The 22204-nt window shown below is 36.6% G+C and overlaps 1 protein-coding gene across 3 annotated transcripts in view; it reads left to right on the plus strand.

The window, feature by feature from the left end:
* The first annotated feature begins 6216 nt into the window (after window positions 1-6216).
* Window positions 6217-22204, plus strand: part of LOC136852452 (dehydrogenase/reductase SDR family protein 7-like) — a 95018-nt gene continuing 79030 nt past the window's right edge. Inside the window, exons 1-2 of one of the 3 annotated variants that reach the window (XM_067127085.1) lie at window positions 6217-6428; window positions 20573-20720. In XM_067127085.1, the coding sequence (XP_066983186.1) occupies window positions 20615-20720 (106 nt within the window). In that variant the 5' untranslated portion in view covers window positions 6217-6428; window positions 20573-20614. Of the gene's footprint in view, window positions 6476-6532; window positions 6645-20572; window positions 20721-22204 lie in introns of those variants that run through there. The other 2 variants (XM_067127094.1, XM_067127104.1) reach the window with 2 other exon arrangements.

Genomic DNA, 22204 nt, shown 5'->3' on the forward strand with positions numbered 1-22204 from the left:
TGTGCATCTCGTTTGTTTTACCACTCCATTTTAATCCTTTCTCACATGTTTTCTTCAAACGTTTACGGATCTAGTAACCCAACTGAAGGACAACCTTGTGCTGAAAGCGAGCCTCTCGGGGCGTTAGGCTTTTCCCGCACCATCGTGTTCTGAAAAGCAGCGAGACTACGTAGCTTCAAACACTAATTTTAGCACTACCACGTACTCACGCAATTATCATATTTTCTGGTTAACAGTTATGTATCAAGAAAGAGAGCGAATTCTGTCTTTAACAAACAGCTGATCTCGGGTAATCGACTGCCATTTCTATTTGTTTCCTGAAATTTCAGTGAAGACCTGCCTTTCCTTTCGGTGGACAATAAAGATTCCAGATATTCTGAACCCGTCAAGAGTTGTTTCCAAGTTAAAAGTAAATGTTTGAAGTCCTTTCAGCAATATATATATATATATATATAATATATATATATATATATATATATATATATATATATATATATATATATATATATATATATATATATATACACTGTATATATAGCGCTTTAGGCGGTATTTTTACAGGTGAATGTAAGTTCAAGTGTTGGTTGCAACCATTATATTGGCCATCCCCGTTCATGCAGTGTTCTCTCTAAGTTTATCTTTGATTGATTTATGGGAATTCTGCTAGAGAGCCAAGCACGGGGAAATTTCAGCCATTCAGTGACTTACCCATTGAAAAGAGGGTGTTGAAATGATTGGACAGCAAGACTCTTAAGGGAAGTTTAACGGAGGCAAACAGGGATGACTTGAGGACCATCTGATTGAGGATGGTAAAGACAATTTTGACTAACAGCAGTTTTGACCAAATTGAACTAGATACAGTATATATCCTCTAGGTAATGTTACATATACAAACCAAATTTTTATAGTTATATTCTATTTCTTATACAACAATATGTTTCCCCGAGGGTATTTTATAATGCAAAGAAAATAAAGGTTATGGTTTATTAATCCGAGATAAGAGAAAAAAATGGGCAAGGTGGAAGGGAAAGGAAAACAAAAAGAACAAAGAGTTAATTTCAGAGTGATGAATAAGTAATATGAGGATTCATTAGAGTGAAAATTTTCTATACAATTTTCATAATTAGAGGAGGGGAGGGGCTTTAAATGTTTATTCTCCTATAGTTTTCATTGCCTTCAATTCGTCTGCAACAACCTTTATATGTATACACACACTATACAGGTGTTTAATACTGCCTGTATAGTGTGTGTGTATATATATATATATATATATATATATATATATATATATATATATATATATATATATATATATATATATATATATATATATATATATAATAATAAGATAAAGCTGATGATTGGAAAGCAATGAAATCTATATAGGAGAATAAAATTTAGAGGCGCCCCCCCCAATTATGAAAATTGTATAAAAAAAATTTTCACTCTAATGAATCCTCATAGTATTTATTCATCACTGAACCTAACTCTGTTTTTTGTTTTGTTTTCCTTCCCCTTCCAGCTTGCTACTTTTTCTTTTTTTCAGATTAATAAACTATAACCTTTATTTTCTTTGCATTATAAAATACTCTTGGGTAAAAATCTGGTTGTATAAGAAATAAAAAATAACCATATTTGTTGTGTATTTGAACAACAAACACTGTCCATTTTTGACCCACTCAAAATCAACCACCACCCCCACCCCCGTCTGGCCATCCATGGAGGAGAGCGAAAGGCTAAAAAGTGGGTGCAGGCAGGGGAGGGGTAGAAAGGACGCTGCAAACAACATTTAGTAATGCCTACAGTGCACCACATGAATTGCACTAACGATACAACCACTCTACAAGGAAAGTGACGTGACCGTTGCCTTAGAAAAAATAAACGGTAGTACTGCAAGCAGACGTGTAACTTTTTACAGTTTTTGGCTACCGATAGATGCAAAATGAACTTTTTACCTAAGCTACACTGAGAACTGGAAAAAATGGGTAGGTGGTAAACCTGGTGAAGTGAGAGTTGAACTAAATCAAAACTATGAATTTATTGATTAGCCAAACTTGCGTCTTTCTCTGTCTCCGTGATTCACTTTGAATAAGTAACACTGCTAAAGAATTTTTTTTATGTTTGACAGTTCTTGTGTCTCCTTAGACTACAAACTTTCTTTTTCGCAGAAGTTGAAAAAGAAATCAAATACTAGTGCCTTCCCATATCAACAAAGATGGCGCTAAGAATTTAAAATGTATCAAGTCTTTTGTTCTACCTGCATTGGAACATTATTCCCATGTCTGCATGTCACTATAGTCGAGCCAAACGAAAGTGGCGCGTGAGAGACTGAATGTATCGTGGCGAAATCTAAAGAGTTCGTTCATTTTGCCTGGAGAGCGTGGTTTAGAGAAGTCCCGAAACCGATGATTCATTAAGGTCTTAAAGGTGGGAGGGTTCCGTCGGTCATAATCCCGGATATATTTTCCTTTTCGGCTTTTTTTTTTTTTTTAGGTGGTCAGTAGAAAACAAATAGGAACCTTAGAAGAATTATGATCCCAGGTCAATCAGAGCCACACAGGTAGCGCTTTAATAGATTATAAGTGTTTTCTTCCTTCAAAAATACATTTTTCCTGAAGACCCACATGTCTTCTGTGTAGAATTGTTTCCCCCGCTTTAATTGTGTATGTGTGTATATGTATGTATGTATATATATATATATATATATATATATATATATAAATTATATATATATATATATATATATATATATAAATTATATATATATACACATGTATATATATACATATATATATACAGTATATATATATATATATATATATATATATATATATATATATATATATATATATGTGTGTGTGTGTGTGTGTGTGTGTGTGTGTGTGTGTGTATATTATATATATATATATATATATATATATATATATATATATATATATATAAACATAAAATTGCCCATTGACTCAGTACTGGAATACCTTAAAGATAAATTGTATAAACTTTATTTTCCATGAGGAATATTTTAAACAAACGTTTGGTATAGCAGTGGAAACCCACTTTCGCCTGTTCTTTCAAATTCATATATGGAATTTTTCCAATGCCTGTACATCCCCAAGATTTTCCATTTTCCTGTTTATATTGATGATATTTCAGCCATCATACCCAAAGATTTGGATGTAAATAACATATTGGCTCAAACTCGAAGGAACCTTTTAATTGTAAAGATGTAGTATTTATTTATAAGAAAAGACAAATAATTTGACACGTGGTTAAGATTTAGATATCAACCCCTCTCAGACAAGAACAAGATTATTTTTTATGTTTTCGTTTGACACGCTAAATCAGTTAATCCGCAGGTAATGAGCTGGTCAGATTGTTCGCTCGTATCCTCACTGAGCGGTCTTTAAGGTCTGATGTCCGAAATCTGTTGATGTTGATACGATGCATTGGATGGAGACCTTCTCTCACGCGCCACTTTCGTTTGGCTCGACTATAGCCTCCTGGGATCCTCATCTGGTCGACATGATAGTTCAGACTCGTAGTCTCCCTATTTCCAGATAAATTGAAACCACGTCCATTTTCCATAATGTCTGTTTCAAGAGAACGTTCATGAGCATCTTTAGTACCTGCGCCAAAAGCAGGATCATCTTCATTTCACTGAGGTGTCACACTGTCTCACACCTTTGAGGTAATGATAGGATCTCTTATATGCTCTATGGTATAAAGGTCAAAGAACATCCAAGGAAGTCTTAAAAGGGATACTTGGCTTGTCGGATATTCTAGTTCGGGTTAGAAGTGTTTAGATGAACTAAATCGCATCTACTATCCAGACTTTTGTGCCATTATGATCAAATGGGCTGTTAAGAGAGACAATTATATCCTTTCCCTGCAAAATGCCATGTCAAGGTGGACACTGGAATGAAAATGTATGGCCTCTGTTGCTCCCTTAACTTGAGGTTTTTTCATTTTACTTATAATATTGGGCCTGGTGGCAGGAAATAAGGTCTACTTCCCAGTTTTGCTGCATCCAAGAACCAAAAAGCCATTCAATTTAGTATGACGACGTACAAAAAAAAAAAAAAAAATTGAGATACACCCTGTTTCCTATAACGTATTTTGTGGCACCGGGATAAAAAAAATAAAAATAAAAAATATATATATATATATATATATATATATATATATATATATTGAACTTCCAAGTGGTGAGCCCTTTGTTGGCCGAATCGCTTGAGCTTCAGACTGTCACTCGATGGGCCGGAGTTCAATTCCCGCGGCCGGCTGATGAAGAGTTAGAGGAATGTATTTCTGGTGATAGAAATTCATTTCTCGCTATAATGTGGTTCGGATTCCACAATAAGCTGTAGGTCCCGTTGCTAAAGTAACCAATTGGTTCTTAGCCACGTAAAATAAGTCTAATCCTTCGGGCCAGCCCTAGGAGAGCTGTTAATCAGCTCAGTGGTCTGGTAAAACTAAGGTATATTTATTTTTCCAAGTGGTGAAAGCATGGAGATTTACAATAAGTATGCCAAAGGCTTTGTAATGGAGCAATGGTAAAAGTAATACAGTTTTAGTAAGTTTTGCAACCCTTGCTACATTAACCCTAAGAAAAATTCACAAATGGAGCTCCAAATTGTCGAGGATTGTGTTTTTCCGTTGAATGGGTCTTAGGTATAGGTTAGTCTGGTACATGACAATGATATCATCTCACCCCCATGAATTTCAAAATAAGATTAAAAAATAAAAAGGCAATCCATAACATGTAGTGTGCTTGGGATTTAGACATAGATTCCCAACACCACATCTGGTCCTTCTGGTGGGTAAAGGTAAAAATCCCGTACTCAGCATAGGCTACATGATGGCTCAACATGTCTTGATTAGTTGAGAATAACACTTCTGGGATTCTGGCCATTATAAAAATAGGGATTTACTTGTTTTACCGAGCGGGACCTGTAAGTATTAAAAATACTGGGATTTTGTTTTCTTTTTGTTTAAAAAGACATCACAAGTATTAGTAATTTCAAAAGGTCCAGCTTCAGAGTTGAGGTGAAATACCCTCTAGTCCTTCCTTTAAGATTCACCATCAGTATAAATACATGCTACCTAAGAAACATGCAAGGTAATTGCCCTTTCCATGACTTTGTAATATCTAGAGGTAGCTATAGGATATGGATCTGGCTATAGGATCTGGCAATAAGATCTGGTTACAGGATCCCTGTCACAGCCTTCTGTAAGAGAGAAAATGGGATTAGTTACAAGGAAGGGTGAGCATGAGAGTGGGCTAGGTAAAAAAAATACACAGCGTTACAATATCAATAACACACTAAAATAAGTTAGATAACATTTCATAACATTTAAAGTTCTTACAAATTTTCTGGTAAAATTTCGATTTTTTCAAAAGTAAAACAGATCTCAAATTCTCAATGTCGATAATACCTTGGCCAGTTAGAATTCAACACTGTAATAATATACCAAGGATAAATCACAGAGTAACTCTTAAAGAATCATGAACACACACAGAATAATGTTCTCTGAAGTTTCAAGCTGTATTACCTAATATTGGATTTTGAATGGAAACACAAGTAAATGTTGCTACCCCTAGTAGTTTTGTTGCTCGTAAACCAGAATAGCGTTGTAGTTTTACTGAAGTTGACTGAAAGAAAAATATGTGAGGCATTATTAGTTCCCCTCAAATCAGACGCAGCGCTTTCAGAGGCAATAGCAAAAAAGATCAAGAAACAGAACTGTATCCTCATTGACGGGTTTAAAGAAAATTAAAATTAAGTCTTCGAAAGTTGAAATATTCCTCCAGTGGACATACGAGGGTGATAGGAGTGAATGAGGTCATTCATACGGTCACTAGAGACAGATAAAGAGAACAGAAGGCTGCAAGGCACCACCTTGATACATGGTACTGGAAAGGGGTATATAATTATGGATGGCAACTAGGCCACTATAGTAAGATCTAGAGCATTCTGTCTTTGATTTCTCGTCTTAATACTCATTTACTTTTAGCTATTTCATTTGCCACATTCTCCCAATATTTGCATTCTTTTACGGTACTTATTCTGCTCGTATATGGTCTTCGGTTTTTATTGTTTTTCTGTCATGAACACTGATAACTAATTAGGCTTGGTATTGAATGTGAATTTCTGTGAGCTGCTCAAGACTGCAGCAGTTGCCGACTGCAGTCTCTATTCCTACTTTTCTGCTAGTAGGGAGCCGGCGAGTGACGATCCATCTCAGTACGGGAGTATCCCACGGGAACTGGAAAGTAAGAAAGAAGAAGAAAATCAGCAATTGTTGTAAACAAAACGTCCTTGTCCCTTGAGCAACGTCAGTTTGGTTTCACGTTACGTCGAGTCAACCCACCCAAGAAGACAGTGAACTTTGCACGAACATTAAACTCTTGCCCAGCTTCATTGAAAGTCAGTGTCAGGGCCTTGTGTTTTTTGCTGTGTTCTTAGTTTTTCAGGTATACATATATGGTGTGGTGATGGTATGACAATTTCTTGATAAACATAGTATTAGCCTTTATCCTTCCGGGCAATATGCACGTATTAGCCTTTATCCTTCCGGGCAATATGCACGTAAAACTTCGCCAAAAATAAATTTTTCCAAACACTGGCCATAGGATATTAAAGGTATTTATGTCTGGTTATTATCATCAGTTTTATGCGTTTCGACCATCAGTCTTATAGATTCAAATTAGGGGAACCGCAGTATAAAGATTGTTCTTTGATTGATAAAATATGCAAAAACTCAAGAGGATCGCGTTAAAGAATAGATCGTTCACGTGTGGGATTAACAAAAAGGAATCACAAGAAAAACATGAAAATGTGACGGTAGTAGGCAAATTACAGAAATGCGCTGTCCTTCCCCAGTCCAACCTAATCTAGGATGCTGGATCCTATGTGGCTGGGGTCTTTGCTTCCCCAGCCATAGGTGGGACCCTCCCTTGACCTTTAATGGGATTATTTTACTTTAAACCATTATTGCATTTTTTACTTTTAAATATAATTTGTTTGGTGTATTAATGTACGTTATGCTTTTAACATTTACGATTTGCTGTGTTAGCAAATACTTACTTTTAGAGATAGTGGACCCCACCCTTCTATCCTACTATTTTGGGGGCCATAGTGTGAAAGTATGGCTTTGGTGGTGGGGGGGAAGCACAAAATGAGTGAAATGCAAGGATGTTAAATCCACTGGTAGCCTAGTTTTCATTCAGAATAAGGTCATTTTGTGGAATGATTTCAAATTAATATCATGCACCTCATACCCATGGTTAGCTTAGGTTTGGTTAGGTCATTTGCAGAGGAAATGTCAGAAACATTTAAAACACATTAAATATTTTCAAGGCCAAAATACAGTACTGGTTTAAAGAAATATTTTACCCCTTTACCTTACTGCCAGTAAATGTCTTCTGCATCTGAACTTAACCTTTTGTTACCTGGCAGGTGGCCTTCACAACTTGGGCCCCACCCTGTAACTTTTGTTAAAAAGTATTCTAGCGTTATGTTCAGGGATATATCTTAGTGAAACCAAACTATAGGTGCCAGATCTTACCCAGTCAGGTGCCCTATGAACCCTTTACCTACCATTTGCCTTATGGTTTCCTTCATTTTGTTTAGGATATTTTTGTGGGCATTGTAAGTTCAAATGGTCCAGCATGATTATTTTGGGTGTTAAAAATGGAAGGCAAAAGGTTCGCTCATCACAATTACTTGACATTTTCAGATATTGTAGTGCCACCAGGTGTGTATTTCAGAATATATTTTTAAGAATAAGGCCAATGCTTTTCACATGCAAATGAGATTGTATTTTGAGCATTAAAGCCATTTTATTGATTAAATATACAGATGATAGTGACTCAGAATTAATCAAATTTCAATGAGGAACTAAAAAGCCTTCCTTTCTTATTTACTGTGACTAACTACAGCTAATTCTCATGTAGAAGTCAGATGGAAAAGTGAGAGGAGTCTGGAACCATATGGGAACTTAACAGTGATCACTTTTGAAGTTTTAATAGGTCAAAAAGGTTACATAACTATGTAATATGCCAACGTAGAAAAGATTTTATAACACTCTCCTGTGGATCTTGCATGAAATGCACCAAATACCTTGGAAAGAAAGAATGTCCAGGAAGTCACAGAACTTAGTGAAAACATCAACTGTGTACTTAGAAAACTGACCAAGTATTACATTTATCAGTTAGGTTACTAAGTTGGACCTTCCACTCTGTAAGGACACAGCACCCAGATTTTCATAATTTAACCAATGGTTGTGATTTAATTGAGTGCTGAAAGAAATCAGCTTGTCAAAGCACAAGTATAACCTTTTTCTGTCTGCTGAGTTTAGGTTGTTTTGTGCATTATTGATCATTATTGCTGCATTATTTGTAGCCAAACATCTGACAAGTTTTTTTGTTGGGGGAGGTGAAAGACCTAGTGAATATCACTAACTGCAGTGTTGAAATATTGCTAGAAAACCATGGAAGTGGTAGTTTGTGGATACATCCTAACTTAACCTTCCTTAACTTAACCTATTTGGCAGTGTTCTAATAGATCAGACCTGTTAACCTTTTATTCATTTAGTATACTGTCACAGGAAAACCACATGCATAGCATTTTGCCTTCAGATTAAACCTTCACTGAACATCTACAGTACATCCTACTGATTTCCTTCTAATCCAGTTTTAAAGTTCCATGCACATGGCTATTTGCAACTCAGGCATTCTGTCATGATCTTTTTAGAGATTGTATGGATCTGTGTTACTGTTATTGAATGTGGTACAGTATAGCCTATTGTTAATATTCCTGGAACACTAGAACTGGATACCATTCCAGAGATATCCAGAAACTTTACTGTGCATTGAAACTTGGATTAATTTTTCAGCATAATAATTTTTCAGACAGTTTCAAAGCACCTGGAATATGAAGTCATGATTGATTTGTATCTGTAGTGAAACGTGAGCTGATGTCTAAGTTTTTATTTGTGAAAATTGTTGCTGAGCTATTAAAAGATGATATCATAAATTTTGTGGATAAAAAAGGACCTTTGGAAGGTAGCAGTAGGCACTGGAAAGCTCAAAGAATTGAGCACCTTCTCCATTAGTATTGTAGGATTCTCTAGCACTCTTAGTCTTTTGTAATTTCCACATTGTTGTACATTCTCTTTTGAGTTTTTTGTTATTATTTTCATACTTTTTTCCAACTTCTGTTCCTATCCGTTCTGTAATCAAGTTCTCATATTGTCATTCTTTAAACATTTAAATTTGTTTAATAGCTGCTAGTAACTGTAATGAAATGAATAGAATTTAAAGAATGTGGGTTTAGTATGATCAGACAAGAGGATAACTGTCATATGGCTTGGCCTGATCTAGACCTGTGGAGTAGGGCAGTCTATTTTATTGTTGGTTGTCTAATGACTAACAAGATTTAATTTTAGGACTAGGCTCTTTGAGGTGTTTTATGGACTGCGGAATAGCACATGCTAGGCCTCCCTTATTCATGTAATGGACTGAAGACTGTTAAGGCTAAGTTTGATTTATTCAGGGCTGTTTTGATGCTTAAAGTTGGGTCTTTTGTTGCATATGATTTTTTAAAGATACGTATTATCCTTGTAGGATGCTGATTAGGCTTAAACACCTTAAACTAAGGCAACCATGGCTAAGTTTTCTTATGCAAGTTGTTCTTGGTGATATTAATCTTGTATTAATCTTAGAATTTTATCAAACTTTTCAAGTGATCTATTACCTCGTACAGTTGACCGTAGACTAGCAGACTAGCTATGCCTAAATTGGACAGAAATTCTATTTAGAAAATTGAATTGGCTTCTTAGTAACCTTAATTCTAGTAGCCTGCTCTAAATTCAGTACCGTTACAGTCCTAGCAACACAGCGTTGAACAGTTCAAATTAGTATATGTAATTTAACTCTTCTTGAATACTAGAAGTAAATAGACTGCTAAAAGCTTGGGCTTGTGAGACCTGTTTGGTTCCTGTGAGAATAGAAACCTTAGTCTTTTATCTGAACAGACCTTCAGCCTAAGCTGGTTTGGTTGTCGGAACTTGTTAACAAGGTAGTTGGCTAATGATAGACAAATGAGGGGATAGGGGTATCACTCACTCGCTCACTCAACTGTCAGCATTCAATATGGCTTGGTTGTCTTGGAAAGGTGTACCAACTCTAACTCAATCCATCCTGCCTATTCTGATTCATTGGTATTGGCCTGGTAGGTCCATGGATGTGCTCACAAATGGTCGTATGATTTTTTTACCAGTATCATTCTACAAAATACCACCTCTTGGTCCCTCCCAGACTAAAAGCAGCTTGACCTCTCTTCAATGTGTGATATCTTCCAGCCTGGAACTGATGGCATATGTACATGTGTCAGCCGTTCGGTGTTGTTGGGTCTACCATGAGGCCGAGTTGTTGTTTGTCATCTATTTCCCACAATTCCTTCTGATCATGCCCCAGATATGGAACTGTCTGTTCATGGCACTCATCACAATCCATGGAACAGGCACAAGATTGGTTATCACATCTTCCATTTTAGTGGAGGGTCCTTCTCAGTGCAATGATTCTTGTAGAGCTAGAAGGTCCTGTTCCCATAGAATTGCATAAGGCCAAGTTGGAGGGACACTTTCATGGGGTCGTAGTGCCCATATATGAACCTAATGGCCTTGGAGAAGTGACTAGGCCTTCTTGCCAATTAATGTCCTCCATTGAGAGCACTTTTTGCTTTGCCTAAGATGTTACACTGGCTCTTGGTCTGCCCTGGTCCTGCTTTTTTTCTGAAGAGGGTCAATTTCCTTTTTTTCTGAAATAAAGAATTCTCTCATTTCCAGTTGTTCCTCCAAGCTGCTGCTTCTGCCTCTTGACACATCTTAGGAAGTAATATGTTCATGAGGGCACATACTTACCCCTTGCAGTTGGAGTTGTCAGTATAGAGACTTGTGAACATTCTCTTGGAACTGTTTCGAGTGGAAGGAATAGCTTTCTTTGCTCCCAAGGTAGGAGCCATGGAGTTGGTTGTGGTTGGATCTCAGGTTGAATACGATGGCAAACTTTACCTTCTCTGATGTATCTTCCAAGAAGGATAGATTTTTTAGGTTTTAATGTCTGGAGGAAGGCTTCCTCATCCATCAGTCTGCTAACCTGTGGGCGAACCTGGTCTTGAGAGCAGATATGTCATGTGTGGTTTGTTCTTGAGGTAGGTTTAACTGAGTCATGTCCAATCCACTTTGTGTGTGAGGGAACGGTCTTCCATTTCAAACCCCTGTGCTTTGGACTGTTGACTGCCCCACGCATGTTCATGTGAGATTTCACCCTGATGTCTGCCTGGGTCTATTCATTTGGGATTTGTCTTTTGTGTCATCTTCCTGATTAATTGGTTCTGTCATTACAGTACTGCTATTCAGTTGGGACCACCTGCTCACAGGTTGTCACAATCTGAAGATTGTGAGAGACTGGGCAAAGTTCCACCATTAGCCCATGTATCGGTAAAGTTATGTTGGCATGTTGATCAATGCAGTAGTGGCAAGAGTCTTTCTTGCAGATCCTTGGTTCAGCAAGTTCAGAAAGGTGTCAGTACAGTTTTTGCTTCAACTGGAACTAGCTTTTCTTTAGCAGGTTGTTCTCACTCACCTGCCTTCTCCTTTGAGGAGCTCATCTCTCTTGAGTTACTTCACCTGCAGTTGCTCCAGCACTGTGTAGAACAGTGCTATTCTTGTACATCTAGTCCTCCTACACTTCATGTGTCCCTCCCCTCTGCCAAGAGGCAAAGCATGTTCTTGGATAGTGGTTAGATGAGAGGAACCTCCATTTTGGGTGCTCTGCTGTGCTCCCCACCTATGGAGACACTTTTGTTGTCAGACACATTGGGTGCTAGACAGCATGTTTACCATGGAAGTGTAAACAAGAGACAACTTAACTGCACATAAGTATACTAGAAATGCAACCAAAGTTTTTAACACTGCAAGTATTTGAGGATTATTTGATTGACTACTCAGTGTTATCATTGCTGTTATAAAATTAATTAGATCACAAAAAAAGTGTTATCATTGCTGTTATAAAATGAATTAGATCACAAAAAAAGTTTAAAATAGGAGAGATAGACAGTATCTACCTGGTTTTAGGTATATCACTTACTAAATAATAAAGTGTCACGTATAGAGCAAGTCCATATGTAGTGAGAATGTGAACTCAACTGTTCACTCTCTGTTAAAGACTAATACTTTTCAAGAGGAAGCCTAGTTTCACAAATTATGATTAGCTAGCTGAGTCACTGACCATTCAGGTACAAGAAAAATGTTAATATTTTGCCAGTCACTGAGTGGATATTAGCATATTGGAGTCAATATTTATTTTGCAATGAGAGTACTAGTAGGGAATTACAGTAACGGGAGAAGCAAATAAAGATTAAAGTGTTGGCTCCTCTTATCCCAAAAATGATAAAATTATGCTGGTTAAAACCTTTGTAATGGGTAGTTGATTGCAATCGGTATCATTTCCTTTCAGTCATTTTATGATATTGGATTGAAGTATCTGGGTAACTATATATGGCACCTAGGTCATTTCAGATGCCCTACTTAGTGTCTAGGATGTTCATCATTTAGTATTAGTATTGTTCTCAAATCTCAGTCTGTACCCTAAGTATTGTTCTCAAATCTCAGTCTGTACCCTAACCCTTGTTCCATGGCTTTTCATGGTCCTAGGCTAGGGTTTGAGTTCCATGCTTAGTGGTAATTGTAGGTATATTTTTATATTTTCGTTTCATTTATTTTCTTTATTCACTTCTTTCCTTTTTCAAATTTAATCAAATACTTTACCTTGCTTGTTAAAAGTAAGGCATTTTGGTCTCTTCCAAGAGGATGTGAAAATGTTGATGACAAGAACTAGTATAACCTATGGAATTTCTACACATTCCAGTTGAAATTTAGTCCTGAATGCCACATTAATTGATGAACATAACAATGTAATTATGAACTTGAGTGATTTAATAATCCTGAACTTTTCATAAATGGGATAGGATATAAACAATCATAACACCACATTAAATGAGTGTAATTTGATCTTCAGATCATAAGAGAAACTTGATAAAGTGTAATCTTGAAATCTGCATAAAAGGAACATTTGATGAAGTACTAGTCTCTTCATTTAATGTTTGATTTTTGTATTCATATGTTAAGAGGTCATAATTAAAGTTTTTTCTTCTTGCTTTCAAACGCTTTCCCCATATGCTTCTTCCTCCAACCATTCTTTCCTTTCCATTCTGTTCTTAAGATTTCTTGTCATTTGATTCCTGTTACAGTTTATAATTAGCACTCAAGGGAAAAAGGCAAGGATTATTATTACTTTAAGTTCAGCATCCCAACTCACAACGTCTGGACCTGCAGCTGTGAGAACTTGTTTTTTGAGTACCTAGATACTCCACAGCTTATCATTTTTGTTCAGTTTGTTTGCTGAATTGTTCCAAAGCATGGGTCCCAGTGTTTGAACTATGTGTCCCAAAATATTTTGCATCCAGCCAAAGCGAGGATCACATCTTTAAGGAGCATAGGGTGAGGGGTTAAGTTGATGAGAGACAGTTTGAGATAGTGGATATTCTTCAGGTTGAGTGGTCTCTTCATTAATTTTTTGTCTGTGGTATTGGATCATCCCCAGCCTTCACTGTAAATCCTGACTCTCCATGATGATGTCTGTGGAGCCACCTCTGTCGATGTTTCATTACTGAAGGTAAAAAAAACTCACAGGATCACTACAGTAGTTCTGCTTTTTTATTATGGGTATAAATTAACTGTACATAAAAATGGTAATTCTGTAGCTTAATTTTCCTGTAGTAGAAAAAAGTTCGAGTGGCAGGGCAAAGTTAAAACAGATTAATACAAATTTCACATGAGAGAACATTCCTTTGGGCTCATCCGGGGTGATCTTAACCCTTGTAATCCATGACCTTGGTGTAGGGCTTTCAGATATATGATTCTTGGTCATTTGAGTCTCAAATGATATATGGCCTATTCATGTATTTGGTTATTCAGTAATATATATATATATATATATATATATATATATATATATATATATATATATATATATATATATATATATATATATATATATATATATATATATATATATATATATATATACAGGCAGTCCCCGCTTACCAGGGGCATCGGTTAACAGCGTTTCAGCTTTATAACGCTTGGCTAACGTTGTCATTAACCAGATTTTTGGCACTGGTAAGTGATTTTTAGCACCGGTAAGCGGTATCGGCATCGGTAGGCGTTTTGCCAGCGTCAGTAGGCAATTTATTGGCATTGGTAGGCAATTTATCGGCATCGGTAAGCGATTTTCAGCATCGGAAAGTGGTTTATCAGTGTTGGTAAGCGGTTGATCTGCGCTTACAGCATCGTAAACGCTATTTATTACCATAATTATTGTGATGTTCTGTTAATGACAATTTCTGGTTATTGCCGCTCGACTGGGAATGGAACCCCTGCTGTTAACTGGGGACTGCCTATGTATATATATATATAGGCAGTCCTTGGTTATCAGCGGGGGTTCTGTTCTGGGGGTTTGATGATAACCAAAAATCGCGATTTTCAGCGATTTTTGGGGCTTATCGGCACTGAAAAGCGCTGATTTTCAGTTAACGGCGCCTCTGTTAGATATGTATCAGCGCCAATACCCAATTATCGGCGCCGATAAGCAGAAATCAGCGATTTTTGGCGCCGAAAATTGCCGATTTTCATCGTTAGACAATCGCCCCGTAAAACCAGATCGCCATTAACTGAGCCTGCCATTAACCAGGGACTGCCTGTATATATATATATATATATATATATATATATATATATATATATATATATATATATATATATATATATATATATATATATATATATATATATATATATATATATATATATATATATATATATATATTTTTTTTTTTTTTTTTTTCAACCCTCCCCTATAACATAACATAAACGATTGGTTGATGACGGACAGACGTGGGAATCATGAATTTACGCCAATACTCCTTCAGCGTAAATTCACGGTCAGTGTCTATTGCATTCACAAGGTGCTTGCGGGAGTTCTGGGTGTAGAGGGCCTTGAGGGTGTGGGTGACACCCTGGTCCATAGGTTGGAGGAGAGGGGTGGTGTTGGCAGGGAGGAACTCGAGCTTGACTCCCTCGTAGTAAAGATCGAGAGGGTGGCCACCAGCATTTTCCATTATCAGTAATACCTTGAACTCCATGCTGAAGTCGTTGAGGTATTGCCTAACTTGAGGGATGAAGCTCTGAATGAACCAGTTAGGACTTTGGTGATCCAGGTCTTGGGGTTGTGCATCCAAAATGAAGGCAGCAACACCTTGTTCTTATTCTTGAGGGCCCTGGGGTTTGCAGCCTTGGAAATGAAGCCTGGTTTCAGCATGAAGCCAGCCACATTCCCACACATTATGAGAGTAACCCTATCCTTCTGGGCCTTGAGTCCGGAGGTTTTGGCTTTGTCCCTCATGAGGTATGTCTGGGATGGCATCTTCTTCCAGAACGGCATTTTCTTCCAGAACAGGCCAGTCTCGTCCATAGTGAACACCTGTTCTGGGTGGTGACCCTTCTTCTTTATAATTTTCTTGAAGGTCTTCAGATATTTTGCTGCCACTTCCTTATCAGCACATACTGCTTCCCCATGCAGAGAAACATTCTTGAGTTGGAACTGCCCCTGAAAGTGGTGGAACCACCCCTTGCTGGCCTGAAAACCTTGAGGAGCTGATGATGGTCCTGCTTGTGCCTCTTCCTCCTCCTCTTCTTCTTCTCCTGGCACAGGTTCATCGAAGCCTAAGAATTCTGATTCCCCAGTATCATTGCTTTCCTGTGCCTGTACGTCACCACCTTCCATAGCAGTCAAAATACTGCTGGTATAGTTGTCGCATTTTTTCGCGAATGATGGAGTCGAGGGGGATGTTCCTCTTACAGCAGATTCCATCTTAACGATTGTCTTATCACACACTGTCAAAACTGTTTTTGCACTTCCAAAGAAGCTCATGCTTACAGCCTTCTGTATCTCCACCTCTTTCTTCTTAGCGTACCTCATGGTACTTTCATTCGAGTTAAAATGGCGGGCTACCGCGTCGTAACTTTAGCCTTCCTTCAACATATCCAGAAGTTTTAACTTCTCATCAAGCTTCATGACCACCTTCTTTCATTTAGGCTCTTTGCCAGAAGTCTTAGAAGGAGCAGGGCGTTTAGGAAGCATTTTACGGCACAACTGGCTGTGATACACAGAGATTCAAAACAAGACACACAAATTAGTGATTACACCCAATTAGTACTTAATATGCAGTGAATTGGGGGAGATGAGACTCCCACAATTCCCTCTTCACAAGATAGGGTTGAGGATCCAGCCAATCAATGCCAGGTGTACACAGCCAATGAGCACCAAGGAAAATGAATAACAATCTTGGGTTGGCTGCTTTGCAGACGACAGCCAATAGTGTGTCGAGTATCATTGTGCTTGGGTATACAGCATCCCAAGATGCATTTTATTTCTCTGTGGATCGCTGGCTTGGGTAGAACATTTTTTAAGAAAAAAAAAAAAATACATATTATTGAAATGTTGCTGTGCTTACATTAATATATTATAGTACTGTAATATTTGAAAATTAATAAATCTTTTTTTGTCATAAAAAATATATTTACATACAGTAGCCACAAAAATATACTGTATAGCAAAATGATAATAGTCTGCACCAGACATATATCCTAATACGTAGTACAGTACATAAGTCCCTTCATATTTTAGATATGCTCTACGTACTATGTATCATCCTGAAACACTTTGATATTTCAAAATCATCTTACAACACAACAAAATACTATCATAAAATGTACAGTATACGCAGAATATCAGTGTTGTTATGTGCAATACCCTGTATGTATGTATGTATGTATGTATGTATGTACACAGTAGCAAAAATGACCCAGTATCTCTGGCCAGCATCTCATTTCACTGTGTATGCCTCTAGAGGTCGAGTGTTGTGTACATACGTATCTGTGTGGATTCGCATATCTCTTTGAATCGTACCCTAAGATGCCTCCTAAATGCCCTGCTTCTTCCAGAGGAAGATACAGGTAATGACCAATGAGGAGAAGGTAGACGTGATTGTTATGTTAAGAGAGGGCAAAAGTCACACAGAAATAGCAGCCCGTTATGGCATGACATTAAGTGCCATCGCCTTCATCGAGAAGGAATATGAAGAGGGTAGAATGCTTGGGAAGCTCTAGCTAGAGAAGAACTTGCCACCTTCATTCATGAACTCTCTGTCCCACCAATGGACCAGGAGTTTGAAGAATTTCGTGATCTGTACAAAATTATTAAGAAAGTTAGGCAGCTGCAGACAATGATAGAGGCATGGGATAATTTTGAGGAAAGAGCCAGACATTTTTCCAGTAGCCTTAATGAACTGATTCAGCCCTATAGTAACACCTTTGTGGACATGTTCAATTACCTCAACAAGGTGGGGTCTCCCGAAACCCCTGAAGAAGGGGAAGAGGCACCCTCAGAGGAGATGTAACTCCTTTACTTTGCTGTGCAGTCATATCTTCATTGTCATTCATTGGCCTGCACAACTAAGTTCATCATCATCATCTATAGTCAACATCTGTCACCAGTGAGTACCTGTATGATTTAATCTTATTATGATTATGTGTATTATTATTACACTGTACAGGTACCCAGTGTATATTACATATTATTTAATCTTATTATTTAATATACTACAGTACTATTATTATTTAATCTTATTACTATTATGTACTGTAGCATTATTGTTACTGTACATTATTATTTAATGTTATTACAGTAAATAATATGAAATTACAGAATATTGCTTTATGAAAAAATGAAAAAATCCACGAATAGCGAGTTTCCTGCAAATAATTTATAGATATGTTCCACAGAAAAGTCTGCAAATGGGCGAGTTCCCTAGAATAATTTATAGATAGGTTCCACAGAAAAACTCCATGAATCGCTGAGTCTGCGAATTGTGAGTCCACGAATAGCGGGTTTGACTAAATAATTTTTTTTTTTGCATCAAAGTTTAATATGGTTCAGCATAAGACATGCCTACCAAAATCATCAATCTCTGATGGTGTATTAGCTCATGAAAAACAGGTGTGTCTTCATCTTAACTTCTTGATGCAACTGAGACAGTTCTCTGTCTCACTCGTGTTGCAGCAGCCGCATGATCCATCAGTCCTGAAATGTCAGTTAAGGTTTGCTGTTTCTGTTTTCTCTCAGAAAATATTTGAAAACCACGTAGATGATTTCTTTCACCTTGGTGCTTAAATGTGCTTTAAAGGGACTCTCCATTGTATTGCGGGTTTGGGTTAGGGTTGTTAAATGGAGATAAGAAGACTTCTTCACCATACAGTGCATTTGGCAATGCTCTTCAAAAACCATGCAACATTTATGAAAAGTACAATTTTTTTTTCTTCTGGTTATGAAAATGGAATGGACCACTTCTTTAGGTTGAAAATAATAAATTCTCTGACAAATCTTTATAGAAATCCTTTCATTTACTTTCTCTCTCTCTCTCTCTCTCTCTCTCTCTCTCTCTCTCTCTCTCTCTCTCCTGATGTCAAGTTCTTCATATTGTTTAAGAAATTGGGAATTACAAGTGTTTCATCTTGTATTGATAATAATAGATTTTGCAGTCAGATTAATGTTATATATACAGTATATTATATATATATATATATATATATATATATATATATATATATATATATATATATATATATATATATATATATATATATATATATATATATATATATATATATATGTGTGTGTGTGTGTGTGTGTGTGTGTGTATGTGTGTTTGATGGTGGTACTGAATATTTTATCAGGTTTGTGAATATTTTGCACACAGTAATCCAGCCATGATATTCAGGTATTGGTTTTATACAGAAAAACAAGACTTGGTTGAACTTGAGGCCTACGTGATATGCTGTATAACCTTACAGTTTTTTGTTTCTCCAAATGATTTTTGTTGCAACAGAATTGCATAATATTGAAGTTATATTACGGAACATTGTTCACAAATTTCTGTTTCACTTCATTTCATTGTCACTTTCACATTACTGTACATGGATAAGAGTGATGGAAGGAGAAGGTATTGCATTAAAATATTTATTATTCATAAGTATTACTGTACATGTACAGTACTTGGTTTTTTTTTTTTTTTTCAAAAGCAAGGTCATTCCAGAATCTCTCACTTTCCATCTTGTTGTAGCTTAAGCCAGAAGCTTTGTATGTATCCTTTTAGTTTTGCCCATAAGAAGTTTTAATGAAAATGGTGTAAATTGTCTGCAAATTGATTTTTACATTATAGGGGGTATTGTATAGTTTGATTGGTGCTTTTGATGAGAATAGTAATTCTGCTGCTTATGCAGACATTACAGAAACTAATGCTCTGTAGAGCATTGAAAGGATCCAAGACATTCATATCTTTAATTTTTTTAAAAATTAGATTTTGCGTGTGCTTTGAATTGCATAAATTGTTGACTTTGGTAGTACTTAACTGATTCAAATATGTTTCCAGCCGGTTGAAACTATAGTATTTTTTCAATATAGCTTCAAAATTCTCCTTGTAAAATATTTTACTACAGATGCAAGATATTCAAGTACACAAAACAAAAAAACTTAACAAATGAGAGAATAAAGAACAGAGGAGAGAAAGAAATTAAAGGAAGGAAGCCTTTTCAGTGCAAAACGCTGGTGCATGTTGCTGATTTGTACCTTGAAAGTAATGTTACTGTGGAACTGCTTGTATTTCCTTCTTTGTGCATTTTTGTTGTTTCTCTTGTCTTGTAGCAAAAAAAAATGTTTTTTTGTGACAATGAAAATTGCAAATTCACCACACTTTTCTTGTAATCTTTGTTTTGTGACTGTGCTAATTTTACAAATAGATTGAACATTGCTGTATTGCTTAATTGACTGTTCATGAATTTGTGATACTTATCAAGTGCAAGCGATTCAAAATTGTAGGTAGAAACAGTTTGTTATAGTGTTTGGGTGTTGTTGTTAGTAATATTAATTCAGACCTTATATTTTAAACTTGTTTTCAGGTTTGGAAAAAGTCACACACACACACACTCACATACGAACACACACACATACTGTACATACGATGTCAAATCAGTTAAAAACTAATGGCATTGCAAAATTTTAGGTACAGTGTACTCATAGATTGATTGCTTTTTCTGATTAAAGTATTAGATTTGATCCAGTTTTGTCACCATATTTTGTTCTTTTATACTCTCTCTCTCTCTCTCTCTCTCTCTCTCTCTCTCTCTCTCTCTCTCTCTCTCTCTCTCTCTCTCTCTCTCTCTCTCTCTCTCTGACAGCACCAACAGCCATTTGCTACCAAACCACTAACCCTTGCTAGACTTAAGCAATTTTCAGGTTATTTTTCAGTGTGTAATTTTAAAATTTTCTAGCTTTTTTTTTTTTTTTTTTTTTTTGGATAACTCACTTATTGATTGATTGATTTTCCAGACTTACATAAGACAACAGTGAAGAACAATCACATAGATTGTAATGCAGTGTGTCAGAAAGAAATGGCCAAGTTTTCTTGCTTGTCTTGGTTCAGCATTTGAGCAGTCGTGGGCTATGGCATTATGGAGCTCACTTCCTTGGCTGATAGGTAAGAAGTAACATTATGCTACCATTGTCTGCTTTATACATTGAAAACTATGGATATACAGCAAACAAACACAAATATTAGAGCACGCCATTTCTGCAAAATGTTTCATTTTTTAGATATCTTTTTGTAGTATTAATGTTAATGTGTGGGTGTCACTGAGAAAATGTAATAAATTCATACTTCTTAGTGAAGCTGATCCTTATACAGTACCGCAATTTGTGTGTATGATGTATGTGTACACATGGGCATGCTTAGTGTTGTTGAAGAGTGGGTTGAAGAACATTGACATAAGTCTGAGAACTGCCAAGTGCAATCTCAAAGGTGACCAGGGTAGAGATAGGCCTGAGGACAGAGCACTGGATCTCTGGAACCATTGTGTCAGATAATTTTATTTATTTGTTTATTGTGTTTAATAGGAGACACAGTTGAGAACTTGTACTTGTGGGTTTTTCAGAAAAGTATGCTGAGACATTAAATGACATATGGGTACTCTAATGTGTGGTCTTCATGGGTTGATCTTAGAGGGTTTTCTTTGTAGAGTTTTGGCTTTTGTTCCTGCAGGTGGTATAACCAGTTTTCATGTGTGTATACATACATACAATATATATATATATATATATATATATATATATATATATATATATATATATATATATATCTTCGTTTTTAACGTGCTTTTTCCCATTTTTATATGGGGTAAGCACAATGCCTTCTTTTTGAAGGACTTTGATTTGGCATTGGGGTAGGCCGTAGCCTCTATCGGCTGCCCTGCCTGGCATCGCTTAGACCCCGGTAACAATGTGTACGTGTATCGTACCAATCCCAGCTCCCTTTCTCCCAGCAGCGAGGAGAACTGGACGGTTAGGTCGACAGTTAGAGATGTGTAAGGTGTCTGTTATGTTTTTAGAAGATGTTGGAGTGGCTTTGTTTATGTGTGTATTAGTCTGTAACACCCATTTGCTTTCAGCAAACCTATCCGTTGATTACATATGTAATCCCGGGTGTCTACACGGATAGCAAAGTGTCTGCCTTCTCTGACCAGTCGGCTGCAGATTTGAACCGCGCCATGGACCTCTACGAAGTCCTAGGTTGCTGCTCTACCGACTGAGCCATCGAGGCTCATATATATATATATATATATATATATATATATATATATATATATATATATATATATATATATATATATATATATTATATATATATATATATATATATCTATATGTATGTATGTATGTACATGCAGTAAACCCCTGTATTCGTGGGGAAGCATACCACCCCCACCCCCACAAATAGCTAGAACCCACAAATACTTAGAACCCTTAAAAAAACACTTAGAACTGCCTATTTTGATAGTTCAACCACACACAAAAAAACACTAAAAATGCTTATACAGGTATTATCCTACTTACGATGGGGTTAGGTTCCAAAAAGACCATCGTTTGTTGGAAAAAACTTATCTCAAATATAGCCTAGCCCACACT

This window comes from Macrobrachium rosenbergii, chromosome 3, assembly GCF_040412425.1.
Source record: "Macrobrachium rosenbergii isolate ZJJX-2024 chromosome 3, ASM4041242v1, whole genome shotgun sequence".
Taxonomy (NCBI): domain Eukaryota; kingdom Metazoa; phylum Arthropoda; class Malacostraca; order Decapoda; family Palaemonidae; genus Macrobrachium; species Macrobrachium rosenbergii.